General features: G+C 41.2%; 1 protein-coding gene and 1 long non-coding RNA gene across 2 annotated transcripts in view; one reads left to right on the forward strand and one right to left on the reverse strand.

Moving 5' to 3' along the window:
• The window catches only part of LOC138844382 (uncharacterized), a 66,367-nt gene extending 57,298 nt beyond the window's left edge, over positions 1-9,069 (reverse strand). The window contains exon 1 of the long non-coding RNA XR_011380143.2: positions 8,873-9,069. This is a non-coding gene — a long non-coding RNA (uncharacterized LOC138844382). The remainder of the gene's footprint in view (positions 1-8,872) is intronic.
• Positions 6,457-21,301, forward strand: part of HMGA2 (high mobility group AT-hook 2) — a 133,920-nt gene continuing 119,075 nt past the window's right edge. Inside the window, exons 1-3 of the mRNA XM_017341960.4 lie at positions 6,457-7,417; positions 10,003-10,089; positions 20,283-20,333. Of these exons, the coding sequence (XP_017197449.1) occupies positions 7,307-7,417; positions 10,003-10,089; positions 20,283-20,333 (249 nt within the window). The 5' untranslated portion in view covers positions 6,457-7,306. The remainder of the gene's footprint in view (positions 7,418-10,002; positions 10,090-20,282; positions 20,334-21,301) is intronic.

Here is a 21,301-nt window from a genome sequence, read left to right on the forward strand (position 1 = left end):
TCCTGAAAGGCAGCAGATGATGATACAAGTATTTAGGTTCCTGTAATGAACATGGGAAGCCTGGATTGAATTCTGGTCTCCTGGCTTCAGCCTGATCCAGACATGGCTGCTGTGGCATTTGGGGATTGATCCAGCAGATGAAAGAACTCTCTGCCTGTCTCTCCCTCTGTGTCTCTTCTTTTCAAATAAAATGAAAAAAAAATACTACAAATGCAATAGCTTAAAATACCCATCTATTAGGTCAAGTTTTCTATGTCAAAAGTCAGGTAGGGTGTGGTTGGTTTCTCTGCTTGGGTGTCACCTGGCTGAAATCAAAGTGTCGGCAGCACTGAGTTCTCATCTGGAGGCTCTGGGGAAGATGGCACTTTCACACACTTCCGTGTTTGTTGGCAGAAGTCAGTTCCTTGTAGCTGCAGAAATGAGGTCCTTCTGGCCTCACCTGCTGTTAGACTGGGCTGCGCTGTTTCCAGAGGCCACACGCTTCTTTGCCATGCATCCTCTCCATCTTTCAAAGCAGCAGTGAGGAGTCAAAACCTTCCTTTACTTCAGATCTCCAATTTCATCTCCAAAAAGGATCCAGAGAAAACTACGTGTTTCAGACATGTACAATCAGGTCAGGCTTGTCTGGATATTTTTCTGCCTTAAGGTCAACTATGCCGCGTAACACAACCTAACCATGGAGATAAGATTCAGTATTTTATAGGCCCAGGAATTATGTATGCCTGTGCATGGCATGGAGACATGGCAGGAGATCTTGTGGGCCATTTTGTCTTGCCTACCAAACCCCCTGTCTCTAAATCTGATTTCAAAGCCCGCATTCTTCTTTATATCAAAGCTGCTTGTTAACTATAGACACTAGGAATGTTTGGAGTTGACAAAAGGAAGTCAATATGGATGAGATAGAGAATGTGAAGTCTTTTACTTCTGCTCTGCTTCCATGACTCTTGTCCAAAGGAATGTTCCATGAATTCCAGCAGACATTAAGTCCTCAAAAAGTAGCTGTTGAATAAGCTATGGATTTTTAAATGAGCACCTAGTTATTTTTAAAGACAAATTCTCTCTAGTTTTACACGAATTACTTTCTGGAGCCCTGAGAGAATTTTAAGTGAGATTCCAGCAAAACCAACTCAGAATATGTTGAATGAATGGACAGATTAATTTTGTTTAGTGCTCTGATTACAGGACTATGAAGGCTGCCCTCCCCCAAAAAAAGAGAAAGAAAGAGAAAAGAGAAAGCACGCTAGCTGGGCAGCACAAACCCATTCTCAATGCTATTGGAGGAAAACCCTCAGAGACATCTCCTGCGTTCCATTAAATACTGGATATATTCAAAGAGATATAATTTCTAAATAATGGATTTAAGTGGAGTAAATGAGCTTATTTAAAAATACTTGAAATGGTTTTTTAGCCAAATTAGAATACAAGACGCTGAAGGCATTTCCTTTGTACTATACTAAGATTGGATGCAGATATACCTTTATGTATGCGATGTATTCAGTTCAATAAATATTATTTGTATTTTTTTCTGTGACATCCAAAATATCTGGTTAAGATAAATTTCTGTTTACATGTGAAATACATCTAAGATTAATGCAATCAGCTGTAATCTGAGGAAATCCTTAAATGATTCTTTTATTTGCAAATGTATTGGAGTGTAAATGCGATGTGAAAACCTCAATCCCTTTATCACAGATGAATCTTCCTTTTGTCAAAGTGATCTTGAAGACAATCTAATACATGTAATGCTTTGCTTGTTCTGTGTGCAGCATGTAGTAGAACAACAATCTTATTGGAAGTCACTTTGTAATAGCAATCAATTAATAAGTACCAAATTCTATTATGAAATTATGATCCCTAGACAAAATCAATACAAAGATGAGGTGTAAAAAAAAATACCACCTGTCTCCAGGGAATATACACATACAATTTACATATAAACTTGACATAATTAAAGAATAAGATATTAGGTATTTTTTAAAGTTTTTTTTAACTTCTATTTAATGAATATAAATTTCCAAAGTACAGCTTATGGATTACAATGCCCCCCCCCCATAACTTCCCTCCCACCCGCAACCCTCCCCTTTCCCGCTCCTTCTCCCCTTCCGTTCACATCAAGATTCATTTTCAATTCTCTTTATATACAGAAGATCAGCTTAGCATATATTAAGTAAAGATTTCAATAGTTTGCACCCACATAGAAACACAAAGTGAAAAATACTGTTTGAGTACTAATTATAGCATGAAATCACAATGTACAGCACATTAAGGACAGGGATCCTACATGAGGAGTAAGTGCACAATGACTCCTGTTGTTGACTTAACCAATTGACACTCTTGTTTATGGCATCAATAATCACCCTAAGCTCTTGTCATGGGTTGCCAAGGCTATGGAAGCCTTTTGAGTTCACCGACTCTGATCATATTTAGGCAAGGTCGTAGTCAGAGTGGAAGTTCTCTCCTCCCTTCAGGGAAAGGTACCTCCTTCTTTGATTTCTTTGATGACCTGTTCTTTCCACTGGGATCTCACTTGCGGAGATCTTTCATTTAGGTGTTTTGTTTTTTTGTTTTTTTGTTTTTTTTTTTTTTTTTTTTTTTTTTTTTTGCCAGAGTGTCTTGGCTTTCCATGCCTGAAATACTCTCATGGGCTTTTCAGCCAGATCTGCATGCCTTAAGGGCTGATTCTGAGGCCAGAGTGCTGTTTAGGACATCTGCCATTCTATGAGTCTGCTGTGTATCCCACTTCCCATGTTGGATCGTTCTCTCCCTTTTTTATTCTATCAGTTAGTATTAGCAGACACTAGTCTTGTTTGTGTGATCCCTTTGGCTCTTAGTCCTATCACTATGATCAATTGTGAACAGAAATTGATCACTTGGACTAGTGAGATGGCATTGGTACATGCCACCTTGATGGGATTGAATTGGAACCCCCTGGTATGTTTCTAACTCTACCGTTTGGGGCAAGTCAGCTTGAGCATGTCCCGAATTGCACATCTAGTGCTAGTGATCTTGAACATTTTTTCATGTGTCTGTTGGCCATTTGGATTTCCTCTTTTGAAAAATGTCTATTGAGGTCCTTGGCCCATCTCTCAAGTGGGTTGTTTGTTTTGATGTTGTGGAGTTTCTTGATTTCTTTGTAGATTCTGGTTATCAACCCTTTATCTGTTGCATAGTTTGCAAATATTTTTTCCCATTCTGTTGGTTGCCTCTTCACTCTCCTGACTGTTTCTTTTGCAGTACAGAAACTTCTCAATTTGATGCAATCCCAAATGTTAATTTTGGCTTTGACTGCCTGTGCTTCTGGGGTATTTTCCAAGAAGTCTTTGCCAGTACCTATATCTTGCAGGGTTTTTCCAATACTCTCTAATAATTTGATGGTGTCAGGTCATAGATTTAAGTCTTTAATCCATGTTGCAGTCTGGTAAAACCAGAGGAACCCTCAGAGATTACACTGATCTTTTATTTTAAAAATGAGGATGCTGAGATACAGAGAGGAGGAATAATTTGCCAAACTTCACAGAGGTGACAAATATTCAGTTTTGTGGAGTTGTGGAGGTACTCAGGTCTCAGTAACTGTCTAAGTCAATGAAGTTTAAACATTTTTCAGTGTAACCCACAGTAAGCAATCAATTTTACACATACTCTGTGTATATACCACTATGCCATTGATTATAAGACACACTAGTATTATGCGGACTACTAAAACAGAAACTGTCTTGTGCCACAGCAGAGTCGCATAGCCCAGTACTAAGATACCTGGGACTTCAGGATATATCCTGATTTTCAAGATAGTAAAAGATGAAAATAAATCCACCTTGAAACATGCACATGTGATGTATAACTAAGAGAGAAAATTTACATATGATCGTCTCTTTTCAATTTTATTTATTTTTTAAAATAATCTTTGGGTTCCACTAAATTAATTTGACCACCCAATAATTGGTTAACCTGGTCTAAACACTACTCTAAATTATGTGACACATCACCAGAAGCCTTATTAACATAAACAGCCAAGGTATTGTTCAATTTGATAGTAAATGCAGAAGAAGAAAAGCAAGAGTTTAACGTGGATAGGAACCCCCGGAAAGTTCTCCAATTAAAAAGTAGAGTTTAACTTGGATGGATGGATAATCTATAGTAAAGTAGTGAAAAATGAACCGTTGGGAAACTGGGGGTAGGGGGAAGGGGAGGTGTGTGGGAGGGGCTCAAATATAAATGTAAAAAATTTCTATATCCTTAAAAATAAGATCTAACCATTTATCTTTATAAAATGAATATGTAAGGACAACATCTTTTAGTAAAGGTCTCAATCATTCCAAAATTGAAAACAAATGATAATGTCTCACAGAAAATATCAAGAAATCTGAAAAAATTTAAATAAACACAGTCCAAAGAATGAAAATACACAAAACTGATTTAGACAAAACGATGCAATATTTGTTTTGTATCTTGTTATAAATTCAAAAGCAGACAAATAGTTTGATAGCAGAGTGTCCTGAAAACAAGTGGCTGGACAATCCCCAAGCCCCAATTCTTTCTGTAATTCTTGTAGATTCAGGGATTAATGCATAAAATAAAAATTTGGAATACTCTCCTTGCCAACCTCTGTGTACATTTTTTAAAGGATACAGTGAGTATAAAACTAGGTGGCAGAAATTTTTGGCGACTTCCACCTACATTCATTTTTAGTTTATGTCCACTCCTGATAAAAGGCAAGTAAACAAAAACAAACCCAGAAGCCAGTGTGCATGTGTGTGCAAACTGTGCACACCACCGTGCAAATATGTGATCAGAATTAAAAATGTGCACACTTGGCAGTTAGGAAGTGTTACTGCAATCGTTAGGAGGTGAAATTTCAGTCCCTTTGATGAAGATACCATCTTTCAACCACGCTCTGACAGAAAACCTTCCGTTCCTGTTAGAGCCCTCCCTGCCCAGTTAGCTGTTGGGCTCCATCTGGAGGGATGGGGGCTCTCCCTCTCTATCCTAGCTAAGCGTTCCCAGATCCCGGAGAAACCCTGGTTTCTGCAGAGCACTCAACGGGCTGCAAAGTGTCCCAGCTCAGCAGAGGGCAGCTGGAAATGGATTTAAAATGGCAACACGGACCAATCAGCGCCATTGCGCCTCCTCCACAGGCACAGCGGAACCTGGCGGTTCCTAACTCGCTGTTTAGGACTGAAAATAGGCGTTTGTATTCCACGGTGGTCTGTATCTCTGAAAGAAAAATTCTTCCCTGGGTGAAAGTTTTTATTTTGGAATCAATCCAAAATAATTTTGGGTGTGATGTGTGAAAATCTGAACCTAATTTTTTTTAGAGTTTTGTGTTTTTCAAGGATGAAATGAGGTACATTTTTAAATGGACTCCACCTTCTAAAAACGGACTGTGGCCATTATGGTAACTCACGTAACTCAGAAACAGCCCAGGCTATAAAATTAGGACTTTGCAAAAAAAAAAAAAAAAGAAAAAAAAAAAAAAAAGAAAAAAGTTCTTAGGGAGAAGGTTAAATGGAGGCAAATTCAAATTCAAGGGAACGTTGGGCAGCGGATGTAATTGTGATGTTAGGGATCCGTGAGGTTCCCTTTACCCCACGAGCTTTGGAACCCGGGGTATGCAGCGTGAGCCCTGGGGAGACTTCGTGTAGTCTCTGGACTTTCGCTGAGGAAAGAACTCGGCGCAGAGTCGGGCGCGCTGGGCGTGCTGTGTGCACATTGTGTGCACGTGTGCCTGTGTCTGCGAAAGTGCATGGACATCTGCGTGCCTGTGTGTTTGCGTGTGGGTTCGCGTGTGTTTAGGAGCGCTTGCGTGCCCGTGTATCTGCGTTCGAGCAACCGTGCCCGTGCCCACACGTTTGTAAGAGTGCATGTTTGTGCGCGTGGTTGCCGTGCGCGCCGGACTGCGCGCTCGGCAGGGAGGGCATCCTGCGGCGGCCGCGGGCTGTCTGAGGTCCTGCTCCTGCTGCCCGGCAGTAGCTTCCCACTCCCAGGGGACCGGGACGCTGAAGTCGGGGCAGCTAGGCGCTTCCGACAAAGTGTTGGCTCCGCACTGGGGACGCACAGGTAAAGGCCGAGCCCCGGCAGCGTGGCTCTGGGACAGTCAACGTTCTCGCGCTTTCTCGCGCCTTCCCTGAACGACCGCCCTGCTATGACCTCGGGCAGCCGGTGGGGCGAGGCCCGCGGCGGGCGGGCCCGGGATCCCCGGTCTGTCCCTTTAACCCCGCCGCCGGGCCGGAGCACGTGAGCCGGGCTCCGGGTGGCACCCGGGCGCCGCCGCCGCCAAGGCAGTTGTATTTCGAACACTGTGTCTGGCCCACGGCCAGGCGCCTGGTCTCCGCGGTCCGCCTGGCCTCCCTCCTCCTCATACTTTCCTCCTGCGCAGCCCCCTCCCCTTTATCCGCCCCCGATTAGAGGTGGGCACTCCCCCTGCCGCCCCCCCACACACCCGGGCCCCGGCGAGCGCGCGCGCGCGCGCACACACACACACACACACACACACTCTCATCCCGCTCGGATCCCGGGCCAGGGGCTCAGAAAACTTCCAGCCCCGGCCGCGCGCGCTTGCTGCAGGACGCAGGAGCGAGCAGCGGTCCCGCTTCCACTGCGCAGTGCCGCCGCCGTCTGCTCCCGCCATCCGAGGAGGCGCGGTGCCACCCACTGCTCTGTCCCTTGCTTGCGCTGGGTGCCCGACCCGATCGCGGCCAACCTTTCCATCCTCCTTTTGCTGGCTGCCCAGAGCACTCCTTTCTCTCTCTCGCTCTCTCTCTCTCTCTCTCGCTCTCGGCGCGGAGGGGAAGAGGAGGAGGAATTCTTTCCCCGCCTAACATTTCAAGGGACACAATTCACTCCAAGTCTCTTCCCCTTCCAGTCTGCTTCCCAAGTGCTCCCGGTGCCCGCACGTCCTGATCCCGACCCGACCGGGGAGCCTCCCCAAAGCCCAGACCTCTCCTCCTCCTCACACGCTCCCCTCCTCCTCTCGCTACCTCCACCTCTGCCGCCACCTCCACCTCCGGCACCCACCCACCGCCGCCGCCACCGCCGCCGCCGCCGCCGGCAGCGCCTCCTTCTCTCCTCCTCCCCTCCTCTCTCTCTTTTTGGCAGCCGCTGGACGTCCGGTGTTGATGGTGGCAGCGGCGGCAGCCTAAGCCACAGCAGCCCTCGCAGCGCGCCCGCCCGTGCTCACCGCGCCCGCTCCTCCACCCTCCACCCCGTCTCCGAAAGGTGCCGGGCAGATTCGGGCGGCCGAGGCGCAGCGGCTGCAGAGGCAGCGGTAGCGGCGGCGGCGGCAGCGGTAGCGGCGGCGGCGGGACGCAGGATGAGCGCACGCGGGGAAGGCACCGGGCAGCCGTCCACTTCAGCCCAGGGACAACCTGCCGCCCCGACGCCTCAGAAGAGAGGACGCGGCCGACCCAGGAAGCAGCAGCAAGTCAGTACGCGGGCGCCGCGGGGGCGCCGGGCCACCCCGGCCTCTCAGCAGGGGCCCCGCGGCGCGCGGGGGCCACCCGAGCGCGGGAACCCAGTGACCGCTGCCCCCGGACCCCGAGGGCCGCCGGCAGAGTCCCCTACGAGGGCGCCGCCGAGCCCCGGGCGCCCGCGTCCCTCGGCGCCGGGAGATGGGAGCCGCGGCGGGCGGCCGGGAAAGGCGGGAGGTGGGGTCAGGCGCAGTGCGTCCGCAGACTTTCGCTATTGTGCACGGCCCGGAGTGGCGCGGTGTCGCCTGGTGACTGGAGGCGCTCGGGGTCCCGCGGACCATGGCTCGCCAGCGCTTTGCAGCCGCTCTTGAAGCTGCCGCGGGGGGAAGGGGGTGCTGGGGACAGGGGAACTCCAGCCGGTCAGGGCGGATGGGGCTGGAGCCCTGGGGACCCGAGGCTCTTTCTCACGCCTCTCGGGGCTGCTAGGCGGCTGGAAGCTGGAGTGCCATAGCCGCCCCCTTGGCGCCCTCCCTGCGCTCTCGGTGGCCCGAGACTCGCGCCTTCCCGACAAAGAACGCGTGGAGACCCTGGCTGCCCGGTCCTCTTAGGGCTTTATTTTATTGCGGCGCAGCGGCCGCCAGAGGTGGCTTGGAGAAGGGGCTACCGGGGAGCCTGGGCCCCCGCGGGACGGGGTGACCTCGCTCCGCCAAAGGCACGTTGGAAGGAGTGTCCCGGAGGGTATACGGTAGCTGGGGTCACTTCCTCGCCAGGCGCCCCTGGCCGCCTTTGCCCCCTGAATCCCGCACCTTAGAGCTGCAGACAGTAAATGTTCTCCAGGGCGAGTGGCGGGGGGTTGGGAGCGGCTTTCGAGGGGCTCCCGGGACCCCGCGGAGTAGAGGGTTTTGTCTGCGGATGCAACCAATTAAGCGTGCAGCCGGCGCTTGCAGAGCTGCGCGCAGCGCCCAGAGCTGAGGGTTTTGTTCGCAGCAATTTCCAAGCCTTGGCGGGCAGGGTTGGAGCGGGACATGTCTATGGAGAACAGTTAAACTCCACTTGCTCGGGCTTTAAAGCTTCCCCTTCGTCCTTTAGCCTCAGATCGCTTCCTTCGTGGCAAATAGGCCGGTTAGAAAATTATTCCAGAGTCCCAAAGGTGCCTCAGAGCCAGGTGGGGACCCTGCACAACGTTTGCTTGCCCCGTGCGATTTAGAAAAGCTGAGAGGGCTGTACCTTTTTGAAATCATCAAAGGGAACAAGCCAATGTAGAGGCGCCTGAGCTTTCCCGCTCTGTCCAAGCGACACTTTATCCCGCGTTAGGATCCTGTTTTACACCTCCCAAGAAGTCTCTGCCCTCCCCCTCTCACTTCCCACTCGGCACTCGGCTTTGGCTTTCTCTAAAGTTCCTAATGGCACCCCCGCCCCTGTCTACGAAAGAAAATGCAATGGGATCTGGAGGCGCTTGGAGATTTTACCTTTCGGGTTGAGGAGAAATTCACAAAGAAAGAAGCTAGTGGCTCGGATGTGTGTGTGCTCTGGATGTGTCCCCTGGCGCTGGCGGCCCCGTAGACGCTGGTAGTGAAGCTGGCCCCAGATTGGGTGAATAGGATGCAAATCTTCATTGATGAGCACTTTTCCTGCGTTTTCGGTTCACGAGTCTCGTCTAATCACCGAATCTGAATAGATGATTCACTGGATAGTCATTTAGGATCTGGAATATTCATCGTCACATTCTCTTAACCACTGGAGTATTTACAACTGGGCATAAGAGCCTTTTGCAGTTTTGCTAATCCTAATGATTGCTTCTTTTTCTCCTTTCTATTCCTCCTCACACCCCACCCCTATTCCCTTTTAGTTTTCTCCAATTCACCCCCAGAAGAGTTTTCTCAAAAAAAGTTTTGAAGAAAATATGTTTATTTGTATCAAAAGATATTTAAGTTTAGACAGGAGGCCATGCCTGCCATCTCCAAAAGGAAGCGGAGAATTATTGAAGCAATTATCCAGATAATTCAAGCAAAACCTCCCACCACAGCTTTACCCTGATTATTTGGAATTTTTAGGGAGAATGGAGTTATTCTGAGCTGAAGAGCTTAGATAATCGCTCCAAAGTTTGACTTAGAATGTGTCGATTGTGTCATAATCAACCTAGAATCCAGGTACAAGCCACCTTTACAGTGTGGAGGGTGACTGGAATAGCTGCTGTTAGTTTTTCGTTTCTGTGTGAAATCTGGTAGAATGGATGCTGGTATCCTTAAAAAAGGCTTGCTGTTGCTCTAAGTTTCCAAATGCATAGCCTGTCAATTTGCATCTTAAAAATATATGACCGTCTTGAACTTGCATCTTTTTTCGCGCTTTGTTAGCATTTTAGGTTAGAAATGGAATCCAGTTTTCATATGCAAAATAGTTTCCTCTTTGAACTCTTGGATTGAAAGTGTGGTTACTTCCCCTTTTTGGAAACTCTGTGCCATCATCATCCTTTTACGCTTGAACTGAATGTGTTCTAACAACTACTCTGTTGAGCAGAAAATATAGCTAAAGAGTCAGGGTCAATTTCTTTCAGACATCCTTCCACAACAGCATTTTTTTCTTTTTCCTTTACAATTAGGAGCCAACCTGTGAGCCCTCTCCTAAGAGACCCAGGGGAAGACCTAAAGGCAGCAAAAACAAGAGTCCCTCTAAAGCAGCTCAAAAGGTGAGATCTTTAAAGTCAAGCTCTTCTAATTTCATCAATGACTTACAGGAACCTTGCTGTAAGTTTCCCATTCTCAGTCCACAACTAAGGACTTGGCCCACCTGTGTAACCCAAGACTCATTTCCTACATTTGACATTAGTTTGGTGGGAATTAACCTTTTTTTCTAAGCAGATGCCTAGCATTTAAAGTTCATGGAGATAACATGTTTTATTTAAAAATCAAAACCAGAAACAAAAACCAAATAATAAAACGAGGAGGGGGGATGAGGAGGGAAGAGGAGGTGGAAAATAACAGTATTTGCAATGGTAATGAAACAGTTAAAGACAAACTAAAACTATTGATTTTGCCTGCCTGGTAGTAAAATTTATGCAACTTCTGCAAAATATAAGAGATGAATTTACTTTGTGCTTCTTTACTCGATTGCTGAAAACCAAGTCTCTCTATTAAAGTTTAGTACTTTGCCAGATAGATGATAATTAGAAATAAACCCAATTATGGGATATTGAAAAAAAATTTTTCATTATTAGAACTTTAAGTGTGATGATAAGGAATACCATTTGTTTTACAAGAAAGCTGCCATATAGTTTATCATAATCTCAAAAAGCTTTTCCATCAAGTGATCTACTCAGAATTGGACAATGAGAAGATTTTTTTAAACAAATATTTGATTTATTCTATATTTTTGAGCAGGATAGAACACAATGAAATGTGACATTCTGTGTTTTTCTTAGTACATTTTAAATTAGAGTTTAAAATAACTTTATGTTGGTTGCATTTGAGTTAACCAAGAGGAAATATCTCAGGTCAATGGATGTATAGAGAAGTGAAGATCAACATAGAAGTCACTTTTTTTGGCTTTCTAAATAAATTGGAAAAAAATTCCTTCATTTTATTTGTAGGTTTGTATAGTAGTTGGAAACAAAGGTTAAAAAATTAACAGTAAACTTTGATACATGTTTTTAGTAGATTTGAGTACACCATGTACAGTATTTTTTTAAAAGGCTATATGCTCATCTTTTTGGAATTAATGTTTTATGTGGCTTTCTCTGTAACTATGGGCATTAACCATATTAAATGTGATAGTTTTCAGTGTGAAGTAAACTGCCATAGCAACTAGTGATACATACAAAATTGTTTAGGAGGGAGCTGTGAGCTCTTGTCTGTTTTCACAGTTTTCATCTGAGTTAAAGGAACAGACTTCTAATATATTTAAACTGAATGCCTTCTTGGAGTTTAGATTTAATTGTGATTAATATTTAATCAACAAACTTTAAAGAACATTAGATAACCTGATTATTTAAAAACGCCCATACATAAACTGGTCTTCTTAATATGATTATTTTCTATTGTCCTGTTCTAACTGGTTTATAAATCAACTTAAAAGGACTGATTTTACCAAGGAGTTTTTCTATGTTGCATAATATGGAGTTTATCCAACCTAATTTTACTCTAAGGAGATGGCAAAGAAATATCTTGGTAGGTAGTTAACAAGCACTTAAGCTATGATGCAACTGCTTTGAAGACTGCATCATTATGATATCCCCCAGGAAGGAATAATTGTCTTACCATAAATACTTAAAGGTTACTACATAAATGGAAAACTATTATCTTCCAGATCTCATTGTATTACATTTTTTTAGATGAGTAAGTAGATAGAAATAATCCCATCACATTCTCTTAATTTAATAAAAAAATTACCACTGAGTACAAAATCTTTGACAAAAAAAGAAAGAAAGAAAGAAAGAAAGAAAGGAAGAAAGAAAGAAAGAAAAGAAAGGGAGAGAGAGAGAGAGAGAAAGACAAACAAATCTGGGACTTATGCCTGATTCACTACCTACAGAAAAATACAACAAAAAGGTTAATCTATTCCTTAGTAAAGTTTCATTTAGTTTTAGTGACTTCAGTATAGCTATTTACAAATGACCCACCCCTTCATCTTCTGCCTAATTCTTCATGTGGATGCATGCACTGTTATAAGTTCCCAAAGAGAAGTGGGTTTTCTTTTGCTCAGAGAAGATCTCTGAAATGTTTCATTTTCCCAGACACAATTATTTCATACAATTCTGCTATAAAAGTTCCTTTTCCAATAAAATGAATAAATACATTTGCCATAATATGACTGTTATTTTTCTTCAGTTTTATAAATTACGCTTCATTTGGAGAAGATAATACTTTGCAAAATAATGAATGACATTGATGAATTGTTCATGGCATGTGTTAACGAAGTATTTTCACATTCAAATAAGTATTTATTGAGTATGCTACTATGCTATATTAACATGATTATTGAATATATACTTGTTTGTCAAACACATATTGTATTCTCACAAAATATAAGCTTGCTAGGATTTTGAAATGCCAATATTTTTAGAAAATGTTATATTGTTCATAACATGTATGATAAACATATCCTACTAGACTGATGAGAGTAGATATGGGGAGTCTTCAGTAATTAAAAAATTGGGTATTTTCCTGCAAGCTGAGACACATCACATTGAAAAAATCTGTTACAAAAACTGGTAAGTATATGAGAGAAAAGAGCTGTAAAATTAGAGGAGATGTACTATATTCTGAAATCTTGATGATGTTGTGTGTTTAAAATTTCTTGCTGCTTACAAAGTGTGTTTGGACTCTGTAACTGGCCTTGGGGCATTTAAAAACAAAACTGCTTGTTAGAAAATTAACAGTGTGAAACTTGACAATGCATTCAGAATGTAGCAAGATCAAGTGGACGACTACTAAATTAGCTATCACTTTAATTTCAGACCATATTCAGTCGAAAATGGGTTTATATAATATGTCAAACAGACAAGAGTATAAAAAACAATTTATTGTGCTTGGAACTTGTAGAAAAAAAGATATTTATTCCTCATTCCACTTATAATCCATTCATATGAATTTCCAGGGATGATCATTGTGTGCAATTCTAGCCATTCCTGAGAATACCAATCTGACTGCTCAGAATCTGCCCTGAACCAGTTTCATATCATTACCTTAATAGAAGAAATCACAATTTGTTTTTCCAAATAAATAATTTATCCATGTATGTGTGTGTATGTATGTGAATGTGCATGTTTATACTCATAGTGTGTCTTTACCCTTTTATCTTTTAGTTTGAGGTATACCTATGACCAGTTGTCTCTAAATTTGCTTTTTGTTTTGTTTTCTCATGGCTGTGCTGGGTGGAAGTACTTTGTATTTTAATATTTCCCATGTTTAGAGAGAAGGAAGATACAACCTTCTTTCTGTTTAGAGTTTTGCTGATCCTTTTTATTCATGAGAGAACACTGGAGGGGGCTCTCACTAATTCTTCAGTGTTAATGGTCACATGTCAAATTCATCCTTAAAATTTCAAGTCAACTTCATTCAAATACTGTTAGGAAGAAAAATTTTTTTCGGATGTTTCATGAAATTTTGATACAATGAAAATAAGTAATAGAAAAAAACTCAGATGTGACAGAGCCCTAATGTCATACATTTGCTTGACCTTCCTTCTGACTTCTTGTGTTAATGTTCAGACCCAGCAGACAAAGTGCAGAATGAAAATATCATCTCAGTGAAGTATGTATACTTCCAATAATGTGGTCAGAATAAACATCTAATTTCTATGTCCAATTTGCTGGAAAAAGAAGGTCTGATGTTAATTGAATCCTCTAAAGACAGGTCCATGCTCCTTTTACTCATTTGCATTCCTAAAATATATTTGAGTTTTCATAAATTATTTCTACTACCCATTATAGATATTTTAGGAAGAGAGACTACAGATTTTAATCGTCCTTTCAGATGAATCTTAGAGCACAGATGCTGAGTGAGGACAGAGTTTTCCTTAGACTGTAGTAGCCCAATTGGAGTAACCAAAGGCATAGTTAAAGGTAAGTCAGGAATAGATGATGCCAGAAGTTGTCATACAGGGTCAATGGTTTGTACAGTACTAGTACGATTTAATTTTATTTCTCTGTGTTTAATGGGCATGTAAGTTCCATTGAGGGATTCAGGTGCCTGTCTGAGTACACAAATGAATTCAGGCAGGTGCAATCAAGTAAAGCCCAACTGTTGTCGCAATTATCTTGATATTTTAGGCTAACTTCTCCAAACCATTGAATTTTTGTTTGTTTAACTTCATTAGGGAGTTATTAAACCTTCCTTACATATAATGGCATCTGTAAATTCTTTCTGGCAATGCATTTGAATCAGCATAAATTATGACCCAACAATGGACGATTCAACTGTATATGAATTATTTTGTGCAGTAATCATATTTCAAGGGCCCCATAGTTCTAATTCTCCAAAAACTGTCATCCTTCTGAACTCTTCCATCAAGAGCTCCTCATTACTTTGGCTGACCTGTATCTCTAGCTCATATCTACCTCAAGATCTCAGGGATCATTTCTCTCAGGAGACTGAATATACCAGATTGGTGTTCTATTGCATTGCAGCTCTTCCTTGACAGTAGATACGTACTGAAGAGCGCCTTGTGTCAGTTAAATCATTCAAAACTGTCATGTCTCATTAGCTGACTTTCTGTAGTTTTCAGAACTCAGAACCACATTGCTAGGCACTGGGGTAGAAATGGAATTTTCTTGTCCTAGATTCTGAAGTTTTTAGTTATGAATTTTTATTATGCTAACTAGAGCAAAGCGAGAGAACTGACTGCATTTTAGGCTATTGTTGATTTTTGTATTACTTTAATATACTAAGGATTTTTAATGGCATATTCTATTTGATTTAGTCAGCATCAGTAAGGCTATTCTCTTTTCCACAGGATATTATAGGAAGCAGTTTGCTCAGAAGGTAACTCCTGTGAAATCTTGTATCATTGCTGTTGATTTTTGTGATTACAAAAGAGGTAGATGGAGGATTTAGAAGAGAATTTCAAACTTTGGAAATGAAAGATACTCCTATCATTTTGGTATTTTGGTCTTGGTTTTAATTTAATGCTTATGTACATGAAGACAAGTGTATGAAAAATGATGACAGGAGAGTTGACAACAAGGGATTCCTTGGGAAGAATGAGTATGAACTGCAATGGATTATGGACTTGTATGTTTCCTATTGAAAAATATAGTGTGAGAGAAAATTGTGACGTCTTCTCAAGATTAAAAATGGTTCCACTTAAAATTGGGAAACTCATAGAACTGTGCTATTGAAAGAGTAAAATGAGAATTTACTCAATGCCTGGTCTGATTGATTAGTCCAGTTGATTTTGATGCCAATGCACACTGATTCACACTGTTTATAGTTTTTAAAAGAGCCTCTAAAAGAAATAAAATGTGACTTAATAGACTTTGCTTAGTTTGTTTCATACACTCTTAGGTCCATTGATCTTAGTCCTACAAAAAACAAAAAACAAAACCCTGAAAACAGAAGAAAGTACCATCATAATTAGGTATTTTCCTAGCTTTTTTTTGGTTCAGATGCATGGATTGATTTGGAGTAAGGGAGTTCTGCTTCTAGCACAATTCATATAAGATATGATGAGAGCGTTAAGAATAGCAAAAATTGAACAGCTAACTAAATTTGATCCTGAAGTCAGAATAGAATTATTTTCTTGGTTGCCCATCTTTGCTTTTGTCCAAGTCTTTATAGCAAAATTGAAAATATTTTACTTTTAACTTCTCATTTGATTTCGCCCTAGAAAGTTTTGTTTTGCTTTTTAAATTTGCCCATGGTGACTTTATTTTATATGGGAATCTCTTCCGAAAGAACTGACCCTTTACTGCCATAAAATCAAATCACATCTCAGTTCTACTACTTATGAACATGGGCAGGTCACTTAATCTCCCATGAAGCTGGAAACAGGGGAAATAATAACTGCCCTAATTAAGTAAGAAAACACTTGGAAACTGATGTGCAAATTTATAGAGTTGGTCAGTATTCTTTTTTAAGGTCATCATTTTTAAATAAGAAGAGGAAAATTATATTTGAGTACCTGTCAAATGCCGTGACTTTTGTCAAGCACTTCACATATATGAGTGGTCTTAAGAAAGTTCATTAAAAATAACATTATCTTTATTTTTTTTATTTATTTTTCCCCCAGAAACCTTTTCATTATCTTTAAATTGTGTTGTCGACAAACTTTTTGAAGTCCCCTCATACATTTAGCTCCTTTAGTCTTCTGGGTCAGAATTGTGGTCTCCCTACCACAGATGAGAAAACTGTGACCCAGAGATGTAAATTGTGACATGTTTAATACCCAGCTCCAGAAGATGGTGGCACTGGGGTTTGAATTTGACTTTGACTCTAAACTTAAGCCCTTTTCACAACTGTAACTATTCTATAGACAGCCGATTTCAGAAAGTAGATTTCTGATATCTCCAGTGATCTGAAGTGCAGTTTGGAAATTAGGTTTGGAGAAACCTTTGGCAGGGTCTGCAAGCTTATAGAGACATTGGCAATATATGCCTCCTGCAACTGATACCACAGACGTCTGACCCCCAAATAAACTACAGGGCCGTGCCTTTGGGGATTTGTTAATTTAGAAGTTTTCTTATTTGTTAAATAAGAGAGCTAGATGAAACGATTTTTAAAGTTTTACCAGGCTCCAGAATTCTGATGGTAAAAGGGAAATAAAACATACATAGGAGGGGTGTAAAGTTCAGGGAATGTGCATACTATGAAAAAAAAATTTCAAAATTCTTTGCACCCAAATAAACTCAACTTCCAGTTCCATTTTCCACCTTTTGAAACTTCCTTGTATAATATAAGGACTAGTTCTTACCCTCCCTGCCCCCTTTTCCTTCCTTCCACTGAGATGTTTCTGGTCATCAGACGCTAGCACTAAGCAGTATTTTCAGGTTCAAGTGATCTACTTGCTAGATGAAGTTCCTTAATTTATTTATTTTTTTTATTCTGAAGTACACTTAAGAGCCTAGACTACCAGAACTTCTCAGAGAAAGAAATACATTTCCCATTTAGAGTTCCTCCCGATCCCAGTCAAGTTGTCCTAAACATATTGTAAAATTAAGTAGATAGTTCTGAATCTAAACCTTAAAAAAGAAACAAAAGTTATGAGTGATGACAAACATGGAAAAAGAACATTTTAATGAGATATGATAGTTTTGAAAATAAGCTTAATCATGTTGTTGATAGTCTGATATTTCAGTCCTTAACAAATGCACAGTTATCAAAACTCTTTTCTCCCTGTATATAAGAAATAAATAGAACTTGGTAGTCATGTCTTGATTATACAGGAGTTTGTAGTATAGATTCAAATTGTATTCCAGCAAAGGAAAACCAAATATATGCTTTTACAGAATTACATGTTGACATATTAAAACAAAACACGCCCCTTGAATGTTTTGTTTTGTCTTCTTTGAAAAATAATATCCTGAAGAGCATTAAACACAGCAGACCAACGTTTAAGTCAGTGTTTTCCAATATGTAAAAATCCTGGATCTATGCTGGTTTACAAACTAAAATCCTAGCTTGTTTTGCAGACTTTGTGGAGTTTGATTAGAATGATTAAATAATGTGGGTTTTAAAGAACAATGAAAACCTCCCAGATAGATGCCACACAGTGCAACTAATGTATTTCTTATAGATGTAGTCTCAGAAGAGGGTTTCAGTTTACATGTAACACTGGCCTCAACGACCAAGGAGCAAGCTTGCTTTTAACAAGTCTGAGTGATAATCGTGATATTTTGCCCTTTAGTTAATGGTGCGAATTTTATTTCTCAATAGGCTTTTTGTAAATGAGGCGATCATTTAGAAGTCTTCTTACTTGCAGGTTTTTCTCTTTGAGAGATTTGTTTCCTCTGACTTTGAAAAGAAGACTCCTTTCAGAGAACAAAAAAAAAAAAAAAAAAAAAAAAAACCCTCTCTTCAATGGATTTCAGGTGTACCCAGATCTCATCATGGCCCCTGAAACATAACAACTGCACAGCAAAAACCTGGGGTAGCCCCATTAGCCTCCAAGGTCAACAGCCTGCTACCCCAACCCCACCTACCATACCCATTGCTATTAGAAAAATTTCCATCTGCCATGTTTGTGTAATTTACTGCTGGATAAACTGTGCAATCTTAGAGTTGCTCCCAAAGATTCAAGCAGATGCTGCCTCTGTACTAAGGGACTCTGTACTCCCACAATTCGCTATGCACTAGCCAGAGTATTTCCTAAAAGCTTCATTTTAAAGGTGACAGATGGGTGTCATGGGATACTTGCATTGACTGAACCTTTTGTGAGATTGGACTGACTTAAAGGAGAAAACTAAAAATTGCTAAGCCCCTCATTTGTGGTGGGCATTTCCACATAGCTCAGTGACTTCTCCCGGGAGGTTATCTCAATTTTACAGATGAAATCAAATTCAGGTTTTCAGGAGCCTGCCCAAAGTCGTCACACTCAAATGGAAGAGCGGGCATTTGAACCTAAGCTTTCTAGAGGTGAGTGGAGTGTGCCACTTGGCGCTCCTCTCTCTGTCCAGGACAACAATGAAAGATGGTGGGGTTTTACTGAGCGTACCTGGCTCTCACTTAATTTCACTCATGCCCTTAGGATTGAAGGTGAGACAGTGCCACTGGCCCTGTGATCACTCAGAAGTAGTGAGCACCATCAGAGAGCCCAAATCTGAGAGTCGAATAGAACTTCTGAAGGTGACCAGCTTCCCTTGTGCTCTGATTTAGTGACAATTAGCTGAATCAACTACAATTTTAGCTTTCTGGACTATTATCTATGGTAGCACTAGCTTGAGTACTAAGGGAGGTAACATTGTTTAGAAGGAAGACTCAGTTTTTAGAACTAAACAGAAATGTATTCCAATCTCATGTGACCCTGAGTGATTTACTTACTTAACCTTTCTAATTATTAGAATTAGTTCTACAAAACAAGAGAAATAATTACACCCACTTAATAAGGCTGCTTTAAGGAGTAAAGTAACACGTCTGATTAACAGCGCAGTGTTTGAGATATTTTAAATGCTCAATAAATGGGAGCTGATATAACAATCATATAGAGTTAGGGCTAATTCATGGGACCTGTTGGACAATGAAGCCAGATCAATGAGATATTGTTTGATGAGAAATCTTGTAGCCTTTGTTATCTGTCATTTATCTATCCATCATCATTTATGTCCACTTATTTTTAACAAGAAGAGGGAAGTTTTATTTCTCAGTGTCGTTTTAGTATCATTGTGCCAAGTAACCACTGGCCGGTAACCCACAAAACAGAAGTAAAATGGAAAACAAGTTGTCCTGGCTCAGATGCCTGTATTCTTCTGTTGAGGTAGCGACGGGATGATTCACATGCATAGAACAGTATGACTAAGATCTCTTTATACTGAAAAGCATAAACACGTTTTTTCGGATTTATGTGAGGTGTGTGTGCTAGTGTGTTGGTGTACCTGGGGATTAGAGTAGGGTCACAAATACAGAGAAAAGGCTAATGCTTTATTTATAATGTTAAGATTGATTGAAAAAGGAAAAAAAAAAACTATGATACCAAAAAAGTCTTACATAAAGTAAAGCAGTGAAACACTCTGAATATATTGGTATCCGCTCTTTAGAGTGTAAAATTATTATTAATGTATGTTTTCACTAATTATTATTTTTAAATACCCATAATGATGATTTATGCCAGCTCTTCACCCCTCCTCTTTAGTTAAACTGATTGACAGATGATTGTTTTTGGCTAAGAGCAGGAAATTAACCATGAAGAAGAGGACAAATGTTTGTTATTTTGAATTCCAATGCTTAATGTATTCTTTTTTATGTTTAGACTTGCTTGTGATTAGCAGTGTGGGTGGATGTGCTTTGTAAATTTAAATCTCTATATCAACATTAATTTTTATAATTTTAGATACAATACAGAAATAAAATCCTGATTAAGTCAGAAACATAAATTTTCCAAAATATTAAGTCAGTAGTTAGGCAATGTGAGGATAATGTTTTAATTTATGGAAAGAAACAAAAGCAACGTATCTTTTAAAGAACTTTTTCATGTACTACAGAGGCCATTACTTGGAAGTCATTTAGGGTAAGGGGTTGCATGGATGGATCTTTACATCACTCAGTGAAAACCAGGGGTGCAGAATGGGATCCTAAATGCAGAGGGAGATCCTTAAAGGGGAAGGAGGTTGTTAAGACAATCCTGGTACCTCATCTGCAGACCAGAACATCGTTTCTTGAAATGTGTCCCTGGGGGCTGCACTTGTACATAGTGTCAGGGAGGAGACTATGTGACTTCTTTTTTATTTTGCAGAAAGCAGAAGCCACTGGAGAAAAACGGCCAAGAGGCAGACCTAGGAAATGGGTGAGTTATAAAGTGTCATTTACGTTCTTTATTTGAAAAACAAAACAAAACAAAAGCTTGCCTTTTCTAAACAAAAAAAAATAGTCTTAGGCCATCAACTACGTGAATTTCTAGGTTCTGGTTTGATGAATCTTTGAAAGGGTTAAGGCGAATGACAGATTATCACCACTAGACCAGGCGTTTACTCAGAACACTGTCCTTTCCTGAACGTGACCCCCTTTTTCTTTCTCTTATCAACATCAAAAGGGTGCCCACTCTTCCTTCAAAGGGGCTAACAATGAAATGGCTTGTTCAGTGGGTGGAGTAACTAAGGTTAAAGGGTATCATGAAACCTTGGAAGTTGATTACAAATGGTGATAAAATTCATATGAAATGTTTATGAGATAACTTTTTAACCTCTTTCTTCCTCCCTCCCTTCTTTCTTTTTAATTTCCTCCATGGCTTTGTTTTGGACACCTCTCCTTTTCTGTATGATTCTGGTTTCCTTTTTCATATGGCTTGGTTAAGGAATGAGGGTTTAGTTTCCACTTTTTCTTGCTTCCCTCAGTGGTCACACTCTACGTGCTGACATTAGAGACAACTGCACCCATAGTAGTGTGCTTGATCCTATAGACACACAGGTCCTGTACCTTTTAAGGCCAGAAATTCAGGCATCGCTGAAGAGCTTCGCTCATTTTAGCGCTTGAATCTTGATCCTTTTGTTTCTATACCACTCACAGTCTTCTGGCCTGTGTCACCTACTGATGGGGGAGAAAACTCTTGCAAATAAATAAATCAATTTCTCAAGAGGGCTGAAGGCACCCTTTGCAGCCACTGCTGTGTGTGAGGGCTTCTTTGGCCTTCTTCCTCTCTTCTCTCGTTTATTCTTCGTGTTCCATCTCTTTTCAGATTTTTTCCCCTGCCATTCTGGGTTATATTTTCCTGTTTGCCATTCCTTTCTCCTCTACAGTTCTGCATCACTTTCTATT

The sequence above is a fragment of the Oryctolagus cuniculus genome, chromosome 11 (genome assembly GCF_051225735.1).
Source record: "Oryctolagus cuniculus isolate XC-2025 breed Fujian yellow rabbit chromosome 11, ASM5122573v1, whole genome shotgun sequence".
Lineage (NCBI taxonomy): Eukaryota > Metazoa > Chordata > Mammalia > Lagomorpha > Leporidae > Oryctolagus > Oryctolagus cuniculus.